This window comes from Capra hircus, chromosome 4, assembly GCF_001704415.2.
Source record: "Capra hircus breed San Clemente chromosome 4, ASM170441v1, whole genome shotgun sequence".
In the NCBI taxonomy this organism is placed as follows: domain Eukaryota; kingdom Metazoa; phylum Chordata; class Mammalia; order Artiodactyla; family Bovidae; genus Capra; species Capra hircus.
In genome coordinates, this window is record NC_030811.1 from 89,539,225 (window position 1) to 89,559,800 (window position 20,576).

At 43.0% G+C, this 20,576-nt stretch overlaps 1 protein-coding gene across 2 annotated transcripts in view; it reads left to right on the plus strand.

Moving 5' to 3' along the window:
• Positions 1 to 20,576, plus strand: part of RAPGEF5 (Rap guanine nucleotide exchange factor 5) — a 233,107-nt gene that overhangs the window by 116,035 nt on the left and 96,496 nt on the right. For both annotated transcript variants that reach the window (XM_018047330.1, XM_018047329.1), the window contains exons 8-9: positions 3,613 to 3,686; positions 14,611 to 14,736. In XM_018047330.1, coding sequence (XP_017902819.1) covers positions 3,613 to 3,686; positions 14,611 to 14,736 — 200 coding nt within the window. The remainder of the gene's footprint in view (positions 1 to 3,612; positions 3,687 to 14,610; positions 14,737 to 20,576) is intronic.

Genomic DNA, 20,576 nt, shown 5'->3' on the forward strand with positions numbered 1-20,576 from the left:
TGCCACCCGCCCCCCGCCCCCACTCCCATGCAGTTCCTTGACTCTCCTATTCAGTTCATTGGCAAATTATGTCTCAGAAACACAGCTCAGATTCTCCCTGTTGCTTCAGCTCATCTGCCCCTCCCTCCCCCCACCCTGGTCTGTGCTATGGTCATTTCTAGCCCAGATGGTAAGCCATGATCACCTAACTGGGCTCCCTGCTTCCTGTCTTGCTTCTCCTAAGTCTGGTCTCCTCAAAGCAGGTAAACAGAACTTTTGAAAATAGACATCACGTCATGCAGTTCCCAATTTAAAATTCCATAGCCAGGCGTCAGCAATACATGAACCGTGAACTTCCAGATGTTCAAGCTGGTTTTAGAAAAGGCAGAGGAACCAGAGATCAAATTGCCAACATCCGCTGGATCATGGAAAAAGCAAGAGAGTTCTAGAAAAAAACATCTATTTCTGCTTTATTGACTATGCCAAAGCCTTTGACTGTGTGGATCACAATAAACTGTGGAAAACTCTGAAAGAGATGGGAATACCAGACCACCTGACCTGCCTGTTGAGAAACCTGTATACAGGTCAGGAAGCAACAGTTAGAACTGGACATGGAACAACAGACTGGTTCCAAATAGGAAAAGGAGTACGTCAAGGCTGTATATTGTCACCCTGTTTATTTAACTTATATGCAGAGTATATCATGAGAAACGCTGGGCTGGAAGAAGCATAAGCTGGAATCAAGATTGCTGGGAGAAATATCAATAACCTCAGATATGCAGATAATACCACCCTTATGGCAGAAAGTGAAGAGGAACTAAAGAGCCTCTTGATGAAAGTGAAAGAGGAGAGTGAAAAAGTGGGCTTAAAGCTCAACATTCAGAAAACGAAGATCATGACATCCGGTCCCATCACTTCATGGCAAATAGATGGGGAAACAGTGGAAAAGGTGTCAGACTTTATTTTTTTGTGCTCCAGAATCACTGGGGATGGTGATTGCAGCCATGAAATTGAAAGATGCTTGCTCCTTGGAAGAAAAGTTATGACCAATCTAGACAGCATATTAAAAAGCAGAGACGTTACTTTGCCAACAAAGGTCCGTCTAGTCAAGGCTATGATTTTTCCAGTGGTCATGTATGGATGTGAGAGTTGGACTATAATGAAAGCTGAGTGCCGAAGAACTGATGCTTTTGAACTGTGGTGTTGGAGAAGACTCTTGAGAGTCCCTTGGACTGCAAGGAGATCCAACCAGTCTATCCTAAAGGAGATCAGTCCTAGGTGTTCATTGTAGGGACTGATGTTGAAGGTGAAACTCCAATACTTTGGCTGCCTGATGCGGAGAGCTGACTTATTTGAAAAGACCCTGATGCTGGGAAAGATTGAAGGCGGGAGGAGAAGGGGACGACAGAGGATAAAATGGTTGGATAGCATCACCGACACAATGAACATGGTTTTGGGTGGACTCCGGGAGTTGGTCATGGACAGGGAGGCCTGGCGTGCTGCGGTTCATGGGGTCGCAAAGAGTCGGACGCGACTGAGCGACTGAACTAAACTGAACGAGTGCCCCCCTGCCCCCCCAACCCCGTGTTCTCAGACTAGCATCCGCATCGTGTTCCATGCTTTCTCCAGGCCTGTCTTGCATCACTCTCACCCGCCGGTCTCAGCACAAGTGTCGCTTCTTCTAAGAAGCAGTGCGCCTGGCCTGTTCTCCACAGTGACCTCCCTTAGGTGGTTTTCATTTCCCTATTTATTATGATCTTTACTCCTCTCTCATTTTTAAAGATTATTGTTCTGATAATTGTGATTGTTACTAGTTGCAGCAGTAGCGGTTAGCTATCCCCCAGGTAGTGTGTGTGCTTCATGAGGTCTGCCTTGTTCACAGGCATAATCCCAGTGCCAGGCATCTAGCAGGTACCAAGTACATGTTTGTTAAAATGACAGAGCAAGCTGTATAAGGAAAGAAATGGTGAAGTCATGGAGTTTGGATCAGAGCTGGGTACACTACATTCTGACATTGAATGTCAGAGTGAGGTCAGAGATGAGGAAGCCAGAGAGTTCAAGGAAGACCTTCTGTGATGAACAGTGTTCAGAGTTAATGAGATAGGCGATACAGAGGCCAGAGCAGTGTACTTATTGTTATATTTTCTGAGACTAATTACTAACAGTTCTGCTCAAGCTAGGTTTCAGTAAGGAGAGGCTGGAATCAGGGGCTTCGTGGTAGGAGGTTATTGCACTAGTGCAGAACGGCTGACAAGGACTTTGATAGGGAGGTGCTGGGGAAATACGGGAGAAGAGGCCGATTCAAGACTCCATAGTTTAGAATTTTGTGGTAACAATGCTCCATGCAGTCCACATATAAAATAATCAGGCTTCTTCCAGCATTCCCACTCCTGGGCATATATCCAGAGAAAACTCTTAATTCAAAAAGATCCATGCACCCCAATGCTCACTGCAGCAATGTTTACAAAAGCCAAGACATGGAAGCACCAGAATGTACATTGCCAGAGGAATGGGGAAAGAAGATGCGGTACAGATATGCAATGGGATTTTAGTCAGTCATTGAAACGAATGAAGCAATGCCATTTGTAGCAACATGGATGGACCTAGAGGTTATCATAGTAATTGAAGTAAGGCAGAGAGAGAAAGACAACTGTCATATAATAGCACTTACATGTGGAATCTCAAAAATGATACATGTGAACTTATTTATAAAACAGAGACAGATTCACAGACTTAGAAAACAAATGTATTGTTACCATAAGGGGAAGTTGGGGCATGGAAAAATTACAAGCTTGAGATTAGCAGATAAACAGTACTGTATGTAAAACAGATAAAGAACAAGGTCCTACTGTTTAGTACAGGCAGCTATATTCAATATCTTGTAATAACGTATAATGGAAAAGAATCTGAAAAGGAATATACACATATACAACTGAATCACTTTACTATATACTTGCAACTAAGACAACATTGTGAATTTTACTCTAATTTTAAGAAAAATGATGCTTCCTTCATAATATGTGTTAGTTGCTCAGTCACGTCTGACTCTTTTGTGACCCCATGGACTATAGCCCTCCAGGCTCCTCTCTCCATGGATTTCCCAGGCAAGAATACTGGAGTGGGTTGCCATTCCGTTCTCCAGGGGATCTTCCCGACTCAGGGATTGAACGCAGGTCCCTGGCATTGCAGGCAGGTTCTTTACCATCTGAGCCATCTGGGATAACACTAAACTATTAGCCCCAAAAATCACATTAAAAATATGATATTCTCACATGAACTGGTAGAAGTCTTTATCTCTACCCCAGCTCCCTTTTGGTAAAGCACAAAACTGGCATGATGATGTCTGGATGGGCTGAGGTGACAAAGAAAATTGAGATCAGATATCTCCAATGCTGTTAACAAATGAGATAATGGATGTGAAAAATGCCCAGTGCTGTTAGCGAAACTATTCATCCAAATAATTTACTGTAAAAAATAGTACTGATACTTACATTTTGGGTCTCTACCTAACATCCTTTTTTCCTGCCAGATTGCCATCTGAGAAGAAAATGACCTGAAGCAATTTTCTTATGATGCTACGTTTGCTTAATATTGTTCTTTTTCTTTCTTTCTTTCTTTTTTTTTTGACTTAAGCACTTGCACAAGATGAAGAAAACAGTGACAAACACGTGACTGTGACAGAGGCTGAAGCTGCTGCAGATCCTCAGGTGTGCCAAGCTCTGTGAGGCCCCTCCCTACACCCTTCTTCTGTGGTGAGAGTGGTGGGAGAGCGCAGGTGTAGGCAGGGGATCCAGGTCTCACCTTCTGTGTTCTGTGAAATTATGGGAATGGAGCACTTATTTTTGATTAGGAGATATTCTACCAGAAAGGGCTGAAATTGCTCATTATCTTTATAATTTGATTCATGGGAGAAGGACAGGTATGGAGACAGCCCCCACTTCCCAGAGGAAGCAAGCCAAGTAAGTGAAGAACCAGGGGAGACCACCCTGGGGCCATCCGCCCCCTGGAGACGGCAGAGGAGAGTCAGCCGGGCCAGAGCCCAACAGATCAGTGTGGTGCCTCCCCTGGCAGAGTTTCTGTACCCACCCCCAGCATTTACCTTGTGGCACGAACATACGTTTAGTAGCAGCTGACCTCAAATAGTATGGCAGCATAAAAACTGGACACCCTACGGTTGTAAACTTTATGTGAATGCAGAGCATTGAAAGTTTCTTTGTGGGAACAGAAGGGAGAGAAACGGAACAGATGACGTAAGGACTTTATTTTGCAAAGTCCCCAGCAATTCAGCTCTACTCCTCAGACTTCCACTGCCTCGACAACCAGCTATAGCGTTATATGATATGGCTAAATACCTAGCTGCATTAAAGCAGTTTCTTAACCCTTTTGAAGGGTTAGATGACTCATCTTTAAACCTACCTGATAGAGAAGTTGTGAGGATTAAAAAGAGAAGTGTGTTGAATAAGAAAGCCATGGGATTTTATTATACACAAGAAAGAGAAAAGAGTGGGTTCAGGGGAGTCCACTACTTGGAAATCGTGTTGTGTACAGAGTGGTGGGATTGACTGATCTACCCAGGGAGAAGAGTCGGACAGACTGTACACTCAGGGTGAAGGAGGAGAAAAATGAAACAGACAAGCCCGTTTGAGCCCTTACTAAGTGGAGGGTGTTGCTGGGTTCTCCTTGCTAGACCTGCAGAGGAGATGCCCTCTCAGGATTGTGATGATGGTATCCTGGTATCAAGTGGGTCCAGACTCATCAAAATGGGTACGTTAAATGTATGTGACTTGCTGTATATCAAATATACCTCAATAGGCCTGGTGAAGAAAAGATGCTTAGTTTGGTTGACGCCTTGCACTCCACCTTTAAAGTTGTAAATCTGTGGATTCTGGTTAGAATAATCACATAAACTTTGTTAGGCAGGATTGCATAGGCTTTCATGGCCTAATAAGTTCATATAAGGACTTGTTCGGAATTGTTTTGCTATGGTCATACTCAGAATGTTGCAATCCACAGGCTTGTACTGCAATTACATTTCAAGCTTCCAAGTAAACCTGGGCAGGGATTGCTTTCTCAAAGGTTTCTTAAAGCATCAAATTATTAGTGGGACATTTTATTGATTATTTAGTTACTCAATTTCAACTTCTTAGTTTTAGTTTATTTTGGACTTATTCTGTGGGCAAAAGTCTGTGTTAACGCAGTTCTATTCCTTTGTGTATCTCAAGTGGATGTGCAGAGCTTGCTCGACAAGATTTTGTGATTTTTCTTCAGCAACGGTGACATCTCTGAGCATCTGTAGAATGTACAGAGGAATGATGGCCTGAAACCGGTGAATCCATAATTAGATCAGGAACAGATTCTTTTTAAGTTGGGGAGTCATGACTTAATTCAGTGGGGTGCCTGACTGTGAGTGTTAGAGGCCTGGACAGCTGTCACCTCCACTGACGTGTCTGAGGAGGTCTGATCGGGGGTCTGATCTGCTCCCACAATGAGAGGGGCCGCTTTTAATGGCTTAATCCTGCAGGTCCATCTATTCAAATGCGCTGAGTGGACTCACCAGGGGTTCAGGTTGCGTAAGGCAAGCTTAAAGAAAACATCCAGAGTTTCTCCGTCACATATCTAGACAGATTTAGAAATAGATGTATGTGTGTGCTCATGGGCATAAACGTGTGCGCTTTCCACAAAAATTTATTCATTTGGTATTTGTGGTGTGTGTGTGTGTATGTATGTAAAAATTAATCAAGCACCTATATGCCAGGCTCTTATAGTGTTTCTCAGTCCTCACTCCAGAGCATGTTTTAAACAAGTTAAATGCAAACTGGTTTCGCATTCCTTCCCTGTGTGGGATGAAATGTGTCACTACAGGAAAAACTTCCTGTGGCTCTTGAAAACTTTAGGCGTACAAAGGGTTAAGCCCGTTACTAATTCTGGAGAGACTGGGCCTTGTTGTACAAAGATTTCTCAGAAACCTTTCTCAGTAAACCAGTTCTCTCCTCGTATGCTGGTTTTCTGCCTGAGAAACTTCCTGTTTCCATGCAGTGATGTGTGTGCACAGTGAAGGGAGCACGTAGCCTGGTTCACATCGCAGCCCTTCTTCCTCACAGTTGGTGCCTGTAGGCAAGTTCTGTAGTGGCTCTAAACTTGTGTGTTCCTTTAGGGTGGCATCCTTTGTCACCAGAGTGTCCAAAGTATCCCCACTATGCTGGGCAGTGACTAGCATGCTTGGTTTTCATCTTTGTAAAGTGGAGATGTTACGAAGCTGAAATGAAGCAACATAACAAATGCCTGCCATTTTGGCACGTGAAAGAGTTGCCCTGTGAATGTCAGGCCACACCCATGAGGTTAAGAGCGCTGCCTCCTGGGCCAGGCCTCCAGGGCTCGGGGCTGGGCTCTGTTCCAGCACCCTGGGCAAGCTACTCTGCTCTCTGGTGTCCCATGATGCTTTTCTTTAGAGTGTCGAGAATTAACACTTAGATAACACTTCAAATGCACTCTCCTAAGCTCTTTGTTTTTATTAACGTATTTTAAAGCCTCACAACAAACCCTATGAAGCTGATAATATAATTACCACCGCTTTACAGATGAACTGCTGATGCCAAAAGCTCAAGCTTCTCTGTACACCGGTGTACAGCTGAATTGCATCTCAGAGACAGAATTTTGGATGAAGTAGAAAAGGATAACTTTTTTACTTTGCCAGACAAAGGGGGGCACAGTGGGCTCCTGCCTTGAAAATGAAGAGTTTTATAACAATACTTCCCAAGGGTGAGTTCGCTGACAAGATTGGGGGGATGTGCTGTGCTGGTCACTCAGTCATGTCTGACTTTGCGACCCCATGGACTGTAGCCTGCCAGGCTATTCTGTCCATGGGGATCCTCCAGGCAAGAATACTGGAGCAAGTTGCCATGCCCTCCTCTGGGAGATCTTCCCAACTCAGGGATCAAACCCAGGTCTCCCACATTGCAGGTGGATTCTTTAGCATCTGAGCCACCAAGGAAGCCCAAGAATGTTGGAGTGGGTAGCCTATCTCTTATCCAGGGGAACTTCCTGACCCAGGAATTGAACCAGGTCTCCTGCATTGCAGGTGGATTCTTTCCCAGCTGAGCCACCAGGAAGGGTGTGCTAGGGTCTCCTAATCTTGATGAGCTGCTCTGGCTCTGGCTCTTGCCTCTGGTGGTTTCTTGGTTCTCCTTACCTTGATTAGCAACTGAATCTGCTCTTTGGAACTTAGGGAAGCTCCTGGAGGCTGGCATCTTGCCCCCAAACAACAGGGGACAAAAAGGCCTGTCCCCCTTGCCTAGGGAGCCCCAAAGGACCCTGCTAGGATTCACTGCTAAGTGATGGGGATGGGAATCCAAGCAAAGTGTAGTATGGTTCTAATATTCTTGCTTGTAACCACTGTGCTAAACAGCCTTCCTAACATCTATGAAATGGAGATAATTGTTCTGAAGATTAAATGAGTGTATGTGAAGCAGTTAGAACAGTGCCTGGCATACAGTAAGTTCTCAGCAACAGTTAGCCTCCTGGTGTTCCTGTGATCGTCTGTTGCCTTATGTTTTGGTTTGAGGATCTGTGGTATCTGTCAGGGCTGGGCTACAGTGTTAACTCTGTCTACCCCTGTGGTGTCTGCATATCAGATGGTCAATAAAGCATAAGACCTAAGCTGTAATTTCTCTCAGGTCAAAGCAAGGTAAAATACGGTGACTTCTCTATTCTAGTCTGAAAGTTCAAAGAATTAAATATATGTAATGAATGAACCCCTTACTTCATCGATTACATTAAATCTGTGATGTATGTAGCTTCATCAGAAGAGATAGTTATGCAATATAATAGAGGAAGAAAAGTGTTTGAGGGAAGTAGCAGTCACACATTCCATGTAGCTCTGGTTTCTGCCCCCTTCTGTGTTCTGGGTACAGTTTGGCACAACACAGTATCACAAATTGTTGGTAGAGGATGGGTCTGACTAACCAGCGTGGTATATTAACACAGGCGATTCCACAAGGGAGGAAGACCGGAGGAACAAATCTCCCTGAACTTGCACTGTGAGGGACCAAAAGTCACTGAATGCGTTCGCAGGCGCTGTGATGCCCCAGCGTGGTGTTGAGGCCTGTCCTTGTGATGCCCTGGGCATTAGTAAACCTGCCTTTCCCATCACACTTTCTATCACATTTACTTTTCACTGTAACTGCTTCTTGAATCTCTCCCCAGTTATCAAAGTATGCATTTTTCTAGTCCATCTAGTAAAATATTTGTCATCATTTTTTTTCTCTGAAGAAATTTGAGAAAATGAATAATAAAAATGAAAGTATTCTTTATTAATATTTTTAATTTATTATGAATTAACTTTTGAGTTTTCCTGAAAAGAATTCTTACTGTTTTCTCTATTGGAAATAGGTATGTGCCATTTAGTAATGTAATATAGCATCCCAGCCGATCAGTGTTTTATTCTGTCGTTTGGGCTTTCTGTTTAAAGTAGCAAAAAAAAAAAAAAATTTTTTTTTAATGTATTTCTAGTCAAGATTTAATTTTTGAAGAAATGAATCTATTATATAGTAGTCAATTCTAATTTACCCACATACCCTGAATTTATGTTGAAGAGCATTGTTATTACAGAAGTGCTTTCATGAAAGGTAGACTTTTTCATCCTGGTTTTCCTTCCCCTTGAATAGCAGTTTTGGCATGATGCTTTTTCTAGGTGTTATAGAAAAGCTGATTTTTAAGGTTATGATAATGCAGAAAATGCTTCCTTATATAGAACTGCTCTTTCACCTTATGTCATAAAGGTTGTTATCATCCTTGTAGCTTTTCCTAAGGGAATTCTGTCTAACTTTCATTTTATCCCTGAAAGAATGGACCAAACATTATGACTCCATTTATAAAGGAAACAGACTTTTCATTTACATTCATAACATTTCTCAAATACTGAAAATCATATGAATAGCTTTAATTATGCATTAGAGAGTTTGTTTTTCCTCCAAAGCAGACCTTGAAATAAGGCTCTTAAATAACTCTTCTGACTGTTACACATTAATCTTTTATTTTTTTTTTTGGTCTAGAGAGTTAGGTAAACAGTTTATAATTAATTTCACATAGATAAATTAAGTACTTCTGTCATGTGAAAGTCTAGATCAAGGGCTGTTAGTTATCTTGCCTCTCTTGCCAAAACAAAGCTCTCAAAATATATTAATAAATTCATGGCTTTTTTGAATTAAATCACTAAATTACAGAACTGTGAAAGGAACCCCCTGGAGAACATCTGGTTGAGCATGGTATTTCCAAAGAGGACTGTCTTATAAAACTATCTAGGATATACGGGCATCTCTCCAGGCTTAAAGTTCTCTAGGGAGTGAAGAAGCTTTCATAACCCTCCTTGAAAGCCTTTTTTGATAGTTATATATGAGTGCTATCAAATTGGAGAAGGCAATGGCACCCCACTCCAGCACTCTTGCCTGGAAAATCCCATGGATGGAGGAGCCTGATAGGCTGCGGGTCCATGGGGTCGCTGGGAGTCAGACACGACTGAGCGACTTCACTTTCACTTTTCACTTTCATGCACTGGAGAAGGAAATGGCAACCCACTCCAGTATTCTTGCCTGGAGAATCCCAGGGATGGGGGAGCCTGGTGGGCTGCCGTCTATGGGGTTGCATAGAGTTGGACACGACTGAAGTGACTTAGCAGTAGCAGCAGCTATCAAATTGATTATCTTGTGAAATGCACCTGGAAATTATGCAAGAGACCAGAAAATCTAGATCACAATATTCCTTTTAAAATTATAAGATGATTTAATTATAAACATGAAAAAATTAAGCCCATCTGAAAACCCATTTTTAAAAATAATAGCATTTTGTGTTTAAAATACATAATTTGTAAACCCAAGTATGTGGTACTGATAAAAATGTATTTCCTCAAGAAAGAAAAGTTTCTATTTAGGATCCTAAGCAAGAAGCTCATGTTCACATAGAAGCCAAAGAAATAGTTATGGTCTCTTAAATTTCCTCTCCTCAGTCCTATCGTTTTGTTGCTGATGATATTATCAGTTATATTCTAAGGATACGTCTGGAACCCACAGACAGAAGTAAAGACTCTGTCCAAACTGGCATCTATGGAAGATTGGCCCAGGTGCTTTGGAGCCAGTGCTGGTAAGAAGAGGTAGCAGGCTCATTCTCACTCGCCAGGTCAGTTAGCTCGAGGTGCTCTCCTCCTGTGTACCATCCCAGCCTGGCCCATCCCACTCATGGCCTCTGTTACCCAAGGCTGCCACCCCAGGGAGCAGGCAGAGATGGGGACCAATCCATCACACTGCTGAGTAGGCAACCGCACAGCAGGTCCAGAGCTTACAGGGTCATTAACACCCTCTCTCCTCTAGCAAGACAGTGTATTACACATTGGGAGAATGACACGGATGGAGAGAGAAGAAATCCTAGATGGTCGGCATAAATGGATTTTCTGGATAACAGAGATACAGTCCTTTAACTATCAAAACGTTTAAAGAATGTTGATCATTTTTGTCTAGAAATTTCCCGGAATAATTTCTTTGTGTTCTTAGTTTTAAAGGAAGATCCTTAATTCCACTGGTGCTCTTTTTACTCTGTGGCAGTGATTAAAAGAGCATCTTCAAGATTGGCCCATTTGTTTAGCATTAGCTCAGGTTATGAACTCCATTAAAATCCTCATAAACCAGTATGTCCTAAGGAGGATGGCTAGAATGGTAAAAGGATCTAAAAATAAAATCAAGTGGGTCCTTACTAATGCTTGGCAGTCTGATTCTATTTTTGTTGTCCAGTTTCCTGTTCTCTCAGGTCAGAAGTTGAGAAACCACAGCCTCCTGCCTGTTTTGTAAATAAAGTGTTATTGGAACACAGCTGTGCTCATTCACTTACATACTGTCTCTTGCTCTGTTTGTGTTAAAACTGCACAGTGGCTCAGATGGTAAAGAATCGGCCTGCAATGCAGGAGACCCAGGTTCAATCCCTGGGTCAGGAAGATTCCCCTAGAGAAGGGAATGGCAACCCATTCCAGTATTCTTTCTTTCTGGAGAATCCCATGGACAGAGCAGCCTGGTGGGTTATAGTCTGTGGAGTTGCAGAGAGTCAGACACAACTGAACAACTAACACTTTCACTCTTCCACTTTGGGTCCTTGCACCAGAACCACACAGCCCACTGAGCCTAGAATATTTACACTCTGGCCCTTTACAGAAAAAGGTTTGCTAAGCCTTGGAACTGAAATGACTGTTACATGCTCTCTTTTGTTATGCTTCCATTATCTTCTCAGGGTCCTTACTCTCAGCTAATTACCTGAATTGTTGTTTCTGAAATAGAGGTCTTCAAAACAGAATTTCCATGTTCTTATCACCAGACATGCCAGCCTACCTGCAGTTCACCCCCTGTATCCTCCCCTCCTAGTACAGTGAGGGAGGTATTCACATGCGTGTTTCTGAGAGTAGATCTTTATGCTCTCTTTCCTACTCAAGCACATGTCTCCTAAAAATGCCATCTCTTTGGCCCACACCATCAAATTTCTCTCTACATGGGATGATTTCTAATAAAGATAAATGTGCTGGAATATCCCTCGCCTTAAACGAGCAACCAGAGCTCCCTGCAGCGTCACTCTTTAACTAGTGCCGCATTCTTGAAATAAAACTCCTCAAAAGAGTTGTCTCATTCTCTGTGAAGCCCATGAGAATAAAACTTGTCCCCCCACCACTTTTTTTTCTCCCAAAAAGGTTATACTCAAAGTCACCAATTACTTTTGTTAAATTCAATGTCAAGTTGTTTGAGCTCCTCTTATTTGATGTTTCAGCTACACTGGATGCAGCTTTTCGCTCCCTCCTCCTTGAAAACACCAAGTTCACTACTCACCAGGTTATCCTGCTAGAGCCCTCCTCATTCTCCACTCCAGATTAGTCATCTTTGTTGTTTAGTTGCTAAGTCGTGTCCAACTCTTTGCAGCCCCATGGACTGTAGCCTACCAGGCTTCTGTGTCTGTGGGATTCTCCAGGCAAGAATACTGCAGTGGGTTACCATTTCCTTCTCAGGGGATCTTTCCAGGGATCAAAACTGAGTCTCTGGATTCTTTACCACTGATCCACCAGGGAAGCCCCACTCTTCACCTTCCCAGTATCTAAATATTAGACTCAGTTCATGGCTTTCTTCTCTTCTTTGTTTGCATTACCCCATTAGTAACCTTAGTCTTTCCTCTGGTTTAAATACAATCTATCCTATGATGACTCCCATCCCCAGCTTAGTCTTCTCTGGATCTCCTGGCAGCCAACCTGGCAGCTCCACATGGGTGTCTTAATAGGCATATCCCATACCAGACGACCCCCCACAAAGTCTCCCAATCTCAGGAACTGAGAGCCCCTACCGTTCTAGTCACTCAGGTCAAGTATCTTGGAGACAACCATTTCTGCTGACCCTACCTTTGAAATAGATCCAGAATCTAACCACTTCCGACCATCTCTACTGCTGCCATTTCTTTTTCTAAACCAGTTCTTGTCTGAAGAGCAGTCTTAATTGGCCTTCTAGCTTCAACTGCTTTTCCTCACTTAACAGTGTTTTCTCAACCCAGAAGATGGAATGATCCTTTTAAAAGATAAGTTGGGGAAAAAAAAAAAAAAAGATAAGTTGGATTATTCCAGTCCTATCTTCAAAACATGTCAAAGTATTTTTCCATCTTGTTCAGAAAAAGAATGTAAACCTCTTGCACGTCCTGTACAGAAGCTACACGTCCTGGTCCAGCATCAGCTCTCTGAACTGTCCCACAGGTCTCCCCTCACCAGCTCTGCTGCAGCCCTGCTGTGCTCTTCCCTCATCCTGGAACACGCCGAACACTCCCAGACCTCGGGGCCCTTGAACTTCTGTTCCTCTGCCTGGCACGTCCTTCACTCCCCTCAGGTCTCCTCTCAGATGTCAGCCAACAAACCCTCTGTCCCTTACCCTACTGTATTTTCCTTCTTATCATATACCTCCATCTGATATTCTGTATCTGTATTTAATGTAACCCACATCTCCTGTTTAATGTAAGCTACGTGACATGTGACTTGGTCTTTATTGTTATTCACCACTGTCTTCTTAGAACCAGTAATAGATCTTGGGGTATGGTTGTTCCAATAAAATCAGTTGAGTGAGTGACTGAGTGAGTGAATGAATGAATAAAATAGGAAACTAGGGGAATATACATGAGGAATGCATAAAGGAGGACATCATAGATGTTGGTATTTAAATATTTAGAAGGTTGTCATATTGGATAAAAAGTAGACATACTTTCAGTTGCTTTAAAGGGCAGTGCTAGTACTCATGGATTGAAGTTTAGTGGTTTCAGAATTTTGTCTAGCACGATAAGGGGCTTTCCAGTACTTCTGGCTCTCCAGCACTGCACAGCCTACCTTAAGATAAACTGAGATCCTTGTCTAAGGAAACCCTGGAGACGAACTGGAAGACCACTTGTGAAGCATGCTGTAAAAATAAATCCCTGACTTTGGTGGAGAAATTCCACTTGCTGTTCCAGGGGAATCTTGATTTGGGCCACTTCTGATTTTTTTTTTTTCTCCTATTTGTTGGAGAAAATGCTAGATAAGGAGCTGTCCTTGCCCTAGGAGTAACTACTTAGTCACTGCTTTGCATGGACGGTTCCATTTTTCTGATGCCTACTCAACAAAATATGTGTCTTCAATACAAACTATTAAGACCCTAAAGTTGTGATCACTTGCTGCCCATTTCTCCATATTTGGTCACATTGCTGGGTCCATTCAAATCCTGTAGATTGTATAGGGTAAAATGAGAATTTGATAGTTGTGGCTGTTCCTGCCAGGAATAACTTCAGATTTCTTTTTGGGTCATTTCCTCATATATCAGCGTGAACCATTTTTGAAAGAATTTGAGTAGAAACTGTTTAGAGTGTGTGTTAACAATGAACATTTTTTCTTATCAAAATCCTAGATTCTTTTTCATATTATCAATTGGGTATAATTACTACTTGGTACTTGGGTATAATGAAAATATGGTGCTTTGTGGACCATTTCTAAACTCTGAGTAAATTTGAAGCTTTCTTTTTGCAGTTGATTTTTAATAACTTTCCACCACATTTCATGCAACATTGGAGTTATTTTACTCATATTGCCCCACAGTAACTTTTCAGTTTTGAAAGAAAAGAATTTCTTGTGCTCTTCTTGTGAACTGTGTGTTTGTACATGGAATGAGCTGGTGGAGCTAAGGAATTAGGAGGTTGTGTACTGTTATTTTTAGTTCTCTATCACTTCACCCTGATGGCCGGAGTAGTTCCTGGCTAACTTTCCCATGCGTTTTTAACCTCTTGCTGGGCTTATGTAACAGGAAACAGGCTGTCAGGAACAAATAGTGGCATATCAGGAGCACCCTTAGCAGCAAGTGATTCAGTGTGCTCTGCCTTTCCCTCTCTCAAAGTAGACTGATAAACGATCTCAACTTAAGTCTTTCGGTGCGGCATTCCTAGGTTAAGTTTCAGTTTTGGAGAGGCAAAATATTTTTACCAAGGCCATGCTTCAATCCAGGCGACACGAGAAGATGAGTGTATTATAAGGTGAACTATTCAGTGAGCGGTGTCATGTCCTGGGACTGTGGATTTAAGTATATCTTCGCTTTTTCTCCAACTCTTAAGGCCGGCATGATGTGCAAACTTCAGGAGAGAGATGATATCAGGAGAATTGAACTGGTCCAGAAGCTGGCAAGAGAAAGCTGTCAGTTTTTGCAGGCGGACAAAAAAGAACAGGAGAAATCTGAACACGTAAGCACTTTTCCTCTTGGGGATGCAGGTTTGAAGGGGTGGAAAGTGTTTCTGCCTGGTTGTATGTTTGAAGAGAAGAATATTTTATTTTAAATTCTTTGGGCTTGGGTTTTTTTTTTTTTTTTCCCTCCAAAAGCATGCTTCTTAGTAAAAGAGAATGACAACTGCTCTAATTTTCTAGGCCAGTGGTTTATGACACTGGATTTAGAAGCAGTCTCTTCACAGAAGTAGATCATGGAGAAATATAAGAATGCAGAGGAGCGCATGAATGCATGTCTGTTTGATAGCTTCCAGGCTTGACTTGGGGAGTTTCACCCCATCAGAAACTCTGTGGAGTATGAATTCTAAAAGAACATTCTGATGTACTTTTATGTTGAGCCCAGGGGGTAGATCTAGTTATCAGGCAAGTAAGTCCTAACTCAAGAAATAGGTGAGAACAGAGGAACAGATTCTAGATGCTGAGACCAAGCGGCAGAGTCAGAAGGGCGTTTTCCCAGTATTTCATGAACGTTTGTGTTCCAACAAGAGTTATATTGTTTAGATGCAGTTAGACTGGAGGGAAGGGACGCTTTGCTCCGTTGTCCTGAAAGCAGTTATTCAGACTGAGCCTTAGAACCAAGAACGCTGCGGTCATGCTGGGGAGACAATGGGACCACTCACTTCTGCTCTACACTGTTGTCTGTTGACTTCGTGGTGTTGTTTGTAAGGCCTCACCCTCCATGCTGAGACCTCCAGAACTGCTCATGAAGAGGAAAATTCCCCAGTTTAGGAACGTGTCTTTTCTCTGACTTTTAATCTTTGCTGAAATTTTGTTTTCAACCCTTTGAAAGGGAGCAGAATTGGTTCATGCTCGTTCCGCTCCAAGACCATCAGTACACACACCAGGGACTGACAGAGCGGAAGAGGAGGTGAGAGGTCCCAGGATGGCAGGCTGTCACATTTGATCACACAACACACCTATAGCATGGCGGCATTGAGTCATTAGCTATCAGTGTCTCAAGGGGGAGGATAATTAGGCAGTTTCAGAGCCTGCAGTCGCAGTTGTCTTAGAGGTGACTGTTGGCTTTAAGTTTGAGTGGACGTCTCAGGAGCCTTCACCTCAGTGGGTACTACTTAAGGAACTTTCTTGTGTTGTTAAAAACACTCCAAATGTTAACTATATGGAAGACTGACTCCTAAACCTCTTCTGCATCCATAGACTATCCCGGCACATGTCTTAAATTTCTCAAAACAATGTTCCTTTTGATTCATCTTAGTTAGAAGAGTAGTCGTTTTCATATGCTATATTTAATCGATTTCAGGGTGCACTCGCCCCCTCCCTCCACACACATCTTAGCATTTCTGAAATCAGGATGAGTCTTAACAGTTGATGTTATGAAAACATGCCCTAGGTTAATTGGGAGCATTTCTCTTCCCTAGTGGTCCTTAAGAAGGATGACGTATTATGCAATGGAGAAGGAAACGGCAGCCCACTCCAGTCTTCTTACCTGGAAAATCCCATGGACAGAGGAGCCTGGGACAGTTCATAGGGTTGCAGAGTCAGACAAAACTGAGCGACTGAGCACACTATGCAATGGATTATATATTCGACTCAGTGGATCAGCGACAACCCGAGGGGAGGGAGAGATCTTTTAAAATCAAACCAATGGAGTAACCCTTCCCCCTTCCCCAAGGTCAGAAATCACCAGCCTTAGGCCATAGACAGCTTTGTGCTTAATGAAAAGGTACCTGGTGTTGCCTTTGCCTTATTAGTTTAATCCAGAATATTATAGTTACAGTTAATGAGAATATAACACCCTCCAAATACACAGTAACAAATCTGAAATTGCTGCTGTTAAGGACTTTGACCATGAGATGGAAATTTAGTGGTAGAAGGTTTGCAACTCTGCTTATGTTTGTGTACTCACTGTTCTCTTTAAACCTTCATTTTAAGATGGTAAAAAAGAACACTATAGTTTTTTACTTCTTGCGTGAATGTCGTAATAAGGATGCATTAACAGCTCTGAAGAGTGTGTCCTTCTGAGGGGAAAGATGGTGTATAAATAAACAGTGGAATGAGGGCCTTTTCTCTTTAGACTTTTCCTGCTGAAGCTGACAGTCAGGAAAGGTGAATATGAAGGATCTTTCTTCCTTCAGGATAAATATGAACTTAGTCATTCTGTGGTCTCCCTCCTTCAAGCTGACATCAGCTGAACTGATCAGCTCTCAAGGCTAAGACTCCCACAGTGCGCCACCAGATGGAACCTTTGACACTGGATGCTTCCTGCACCTTTTACAGTTGTTTGTTAAGAATAAAAACCATCTGCTGGATTATTTCACTCTTGTCTTAAGCACTCGAATTAGCAATCCCTTTGCTTGCCCATTGAATTCAGTGTCCATGAGCTGGTTGCAGCATTTTCATTTTTCCTGCCCTCACTTTCTTGTCAGCGTCAGTCATCTGTTCTTGTCCATGAAAACACACAGAATATACAGAGGAAACTGCAGTTTACTTAATGTAAACCTAGTTCTGCAGTTTCCTACTCTTAAAACAATAACAATTATGACCAAACCCTAGAGTTACATACGAATTTCCTTTCTTTTGTGATTCTCAAATGCTTCAACTACCTCATCTACCATTCCTGAGCCAAAATTATTTAAGTGGACAGTGGTAAAATATGAGTTTAGAATCTCTGATGCCTGTTGAGTCATTCTTTTTAGTGAACGACTTTGCTTCTCCAGTGCCAGTAAACCATGTCCCTCTTTGTACATAAGCATTCAAAAGAGAAAGCTACTTTAAGGTACTACTGCCTAGAGATAGCAGAGAAGGCAATGGCACCCCACTCCAGTACTCTTGCCTGGAAAATCCCATGGACAGAGGGGCCTGGTAGGCTGCAGTCCATGGGGTCGTGAAGAGTCGGACACGACTGAGAGACTTCCCTTTCACTTTTCACTTTCATGCATTGGAGAAGGAAATGGCAACCCACTCCAGTGTTCTTGCCTGGAGAATCCCAGGGGCGGGGGAGCCTGGTGGGCTGCTGTCTCTGGGGTCACACAGAGTCAGACATGACTGAAGCGACTTAGCAGCAGCAGCAGAAGCCCAGAGATAGACATGAATTTGATAGAATAAGGCTTTTGTTGCTGGTGCATCTTGTTACAAATTGAAGGGGCTTTGAGATTTCTGAGTAGGCATATCTAATATCTTCTTAAACTGGTAAATGCCATGATTAAAAATGGATGAAATTAGAGAAATGCTTCACTCTGTTGCTTTTGCCAGGATATTTCTGAAGTTTAAAAAAAGTTAAATGTATAATTATCACAAGTTTCTCAGGAAGCACTTACTTTTCCTATTTTGTATTAACAGGCTGTAGGCAATATTAGCCAGCACGCATTCCTAAGTGTTGAAAATTATGTGAGAACTTTAAGAAGGGGACAGAAAGGGCTCTTTCTTATAAACATTAGAGTGAGCTTAATATTTGGTCATTAATTCTTTAAAGAAATTGCCTCTTTTGTAGGCAAATTTTCTGGTCTTAGTTGTATGATTATATCCATAGAGGAAGGGGCATATTTACCAAATGGGAACTTTTGAGCTTGACCTGGAAGGATGACTAAGGTCATAGAAGGGCAGGGCAGGGAAGAGCATTTAAGACAGAGGGACCGTCAAGAAGGTGTGTGAGTTGAGCCTGGGCAGTTCCTGGGAAAGGAGTTGGTGGGGGCTGGGCTGTGAGGGAGGGTAGAATTCAGTTGTGAAAGACCTGGCAACCCGCTCTAAGCAGTTTAGACTTGCTTTTCTGGCCAAGGAAAGCCATCAAAGAAGGGAAGCGGCATAATCAGATGTGGTCTTTGTAAGATCCCTCTGGCATTGGTTTAGAGGAAAAATTGAGTGAGGGAGAGGGAAACGCTGGAGAGAACCCTTAGAAAGATATTGTTGTGAGTCAGGTGAGAGGTGTAAGTCTAAACAGGGTGGCAACTCTGGGAAACTAGAAGGTCACAGATGATGAGTCATTTAGATGATAAACTTGGCAGCATTTGAAGACTGGTGATGGGAGGCTGTGTGCTAATTTATACTAAGCAGTTTTGAGGTTTGTACTACAGTTTCCTGGTATAGACACGAGAAAGTTGTCTTTTATCACCGGAATGGTTGGTCATTTCCCCCAAAAAGCTCTGTAGCCGTTTACCTTGCCTTGTAGTCCTGCTGTTGTTCCAGGTATCTGAGATAGATGCTACAACACACAGTGTTCATCTCATTAGCAAATCGTCAGATGGGTTTTTGGCTAACAGTAAGGAGACGGCTGCTTCTGAAACCCAGGTACTTGGACGACAGCTTAAGCATAGAGAATCTCTGGCAACCTCAAAGTGAGCTGAATTATTTGGCCATCGCTTTGGCACTGGCTGCAGTGGTGTGTGTACCTCCTTCAGAACTAAGCGTGATTTTAGAGGTGTTCTCCTGATCCACTTAGTCTGAGCTGGTGTTTCTATACTGCTATTCTACAGTATCCTTGGTCTTTTATTCATTCAGTGCGTCTTTATCAAAGCTAATGTTGTAGTGGATCCAGAATAACTATGCTGGGTCCTCCCTGAAGGAGTGTAGTCACGTGTGGAGAGGAGATACAGACGCATCTAACGTAAGATGCGTAAGAGGAGACAGTGGTAATAACCCCCAGAGAGGTACGTGGGAGTCACAGCAGGGATTTTCACCTGGGCCAGCAGGATTCTTTCTCACGGCAGAGGCAGAGTTTGATGTGGACCTTGAAGTAGGTTTGAAGTTGGAACTAAACAATCCAAACTGAAGAAGAGCATTCCTGGCAGAGAGAAGAGCATTAGAAAATACACGAGGTGTTTTTTTCCCTTGAAATTGAAACCACTCTGTGTCACCAGAGCACCAAGAGTGGGGTTGAGGGAGATGGAGGCAAAGATTTAGGAGAAGGGAAAGTTAGTGAGGAACGAGATCGGGGCCAGGCTGTGGAGGATTTCGAGGGCTGACACGTTTTACTTCATTCTACAAATAATGATGAGCCGTTGACTTGTTTTGTTAGTTTTCATAAAAAAGAAGGATGAGGGGGCCCTTCTGTGAGGGAAATGATGTTATTTCAGTGTGATGGGTCAGAAAGCTGAGGCTGGTGAGTGGCCAAGCAGAGCTGGGCCAGGTGGGAACTCCAGTCCGACTGCCCCGGCCACCTGCTCGCTCAGCCATCAACCCCGCAGGGCGCCTGAAGCCGAGATGGCAGGACGGTCCTGAGAAAGGGCAGCTGCCACCACAGCCCTGGGGGAAAGACAGGATGAGTCTGTATCGAAAGGATGGTGGTGGTGAAGTATGGGGAGGAAGAAAGAAAAGGGATGCTTAGGTACAGGCTTCTTTTGAGTTCTAGCTTAACTTTCTAAAGTGTATAGACAGTTCACATTTAGTGTCTATGAAGCAGCTGGATTGAAGAACAGCTCTAGACGTGGCTGCTGTGTTCTGCCATATCTTTGCACTGTTTACCGGAAGACTGAAACTCAGCTTTTCCTGAAATGTCGTTTATGCTTCATGGTGTATTATCTTGTAGAAGAGGAGTAGCAACATGCAGCTCCTAAACTCGACCTCCCAATTTCCGCACTGCAGAAAGTCTATAAAACATGCATGAAAGCCGTGCCTAGCAATGCTTGCTCTCCACAGGAGCCCTGTCTGTGTCCCGCCCCCTCCCCAAGCCGCTTTCTTTAGTCCCTTTGTTGAGTCTGGGACCCACCCTACTTCCTTCCCCTTTTCCAATTCACTCATGAAATATGGGTGGGAAGGAGGTTTTACACATTCTGAAACCGAATCTTGGCAGGATCTGCTGCCAGGCTGGGGTCCCTATCTCTTAACTTAAACCGGAATTTCCTCT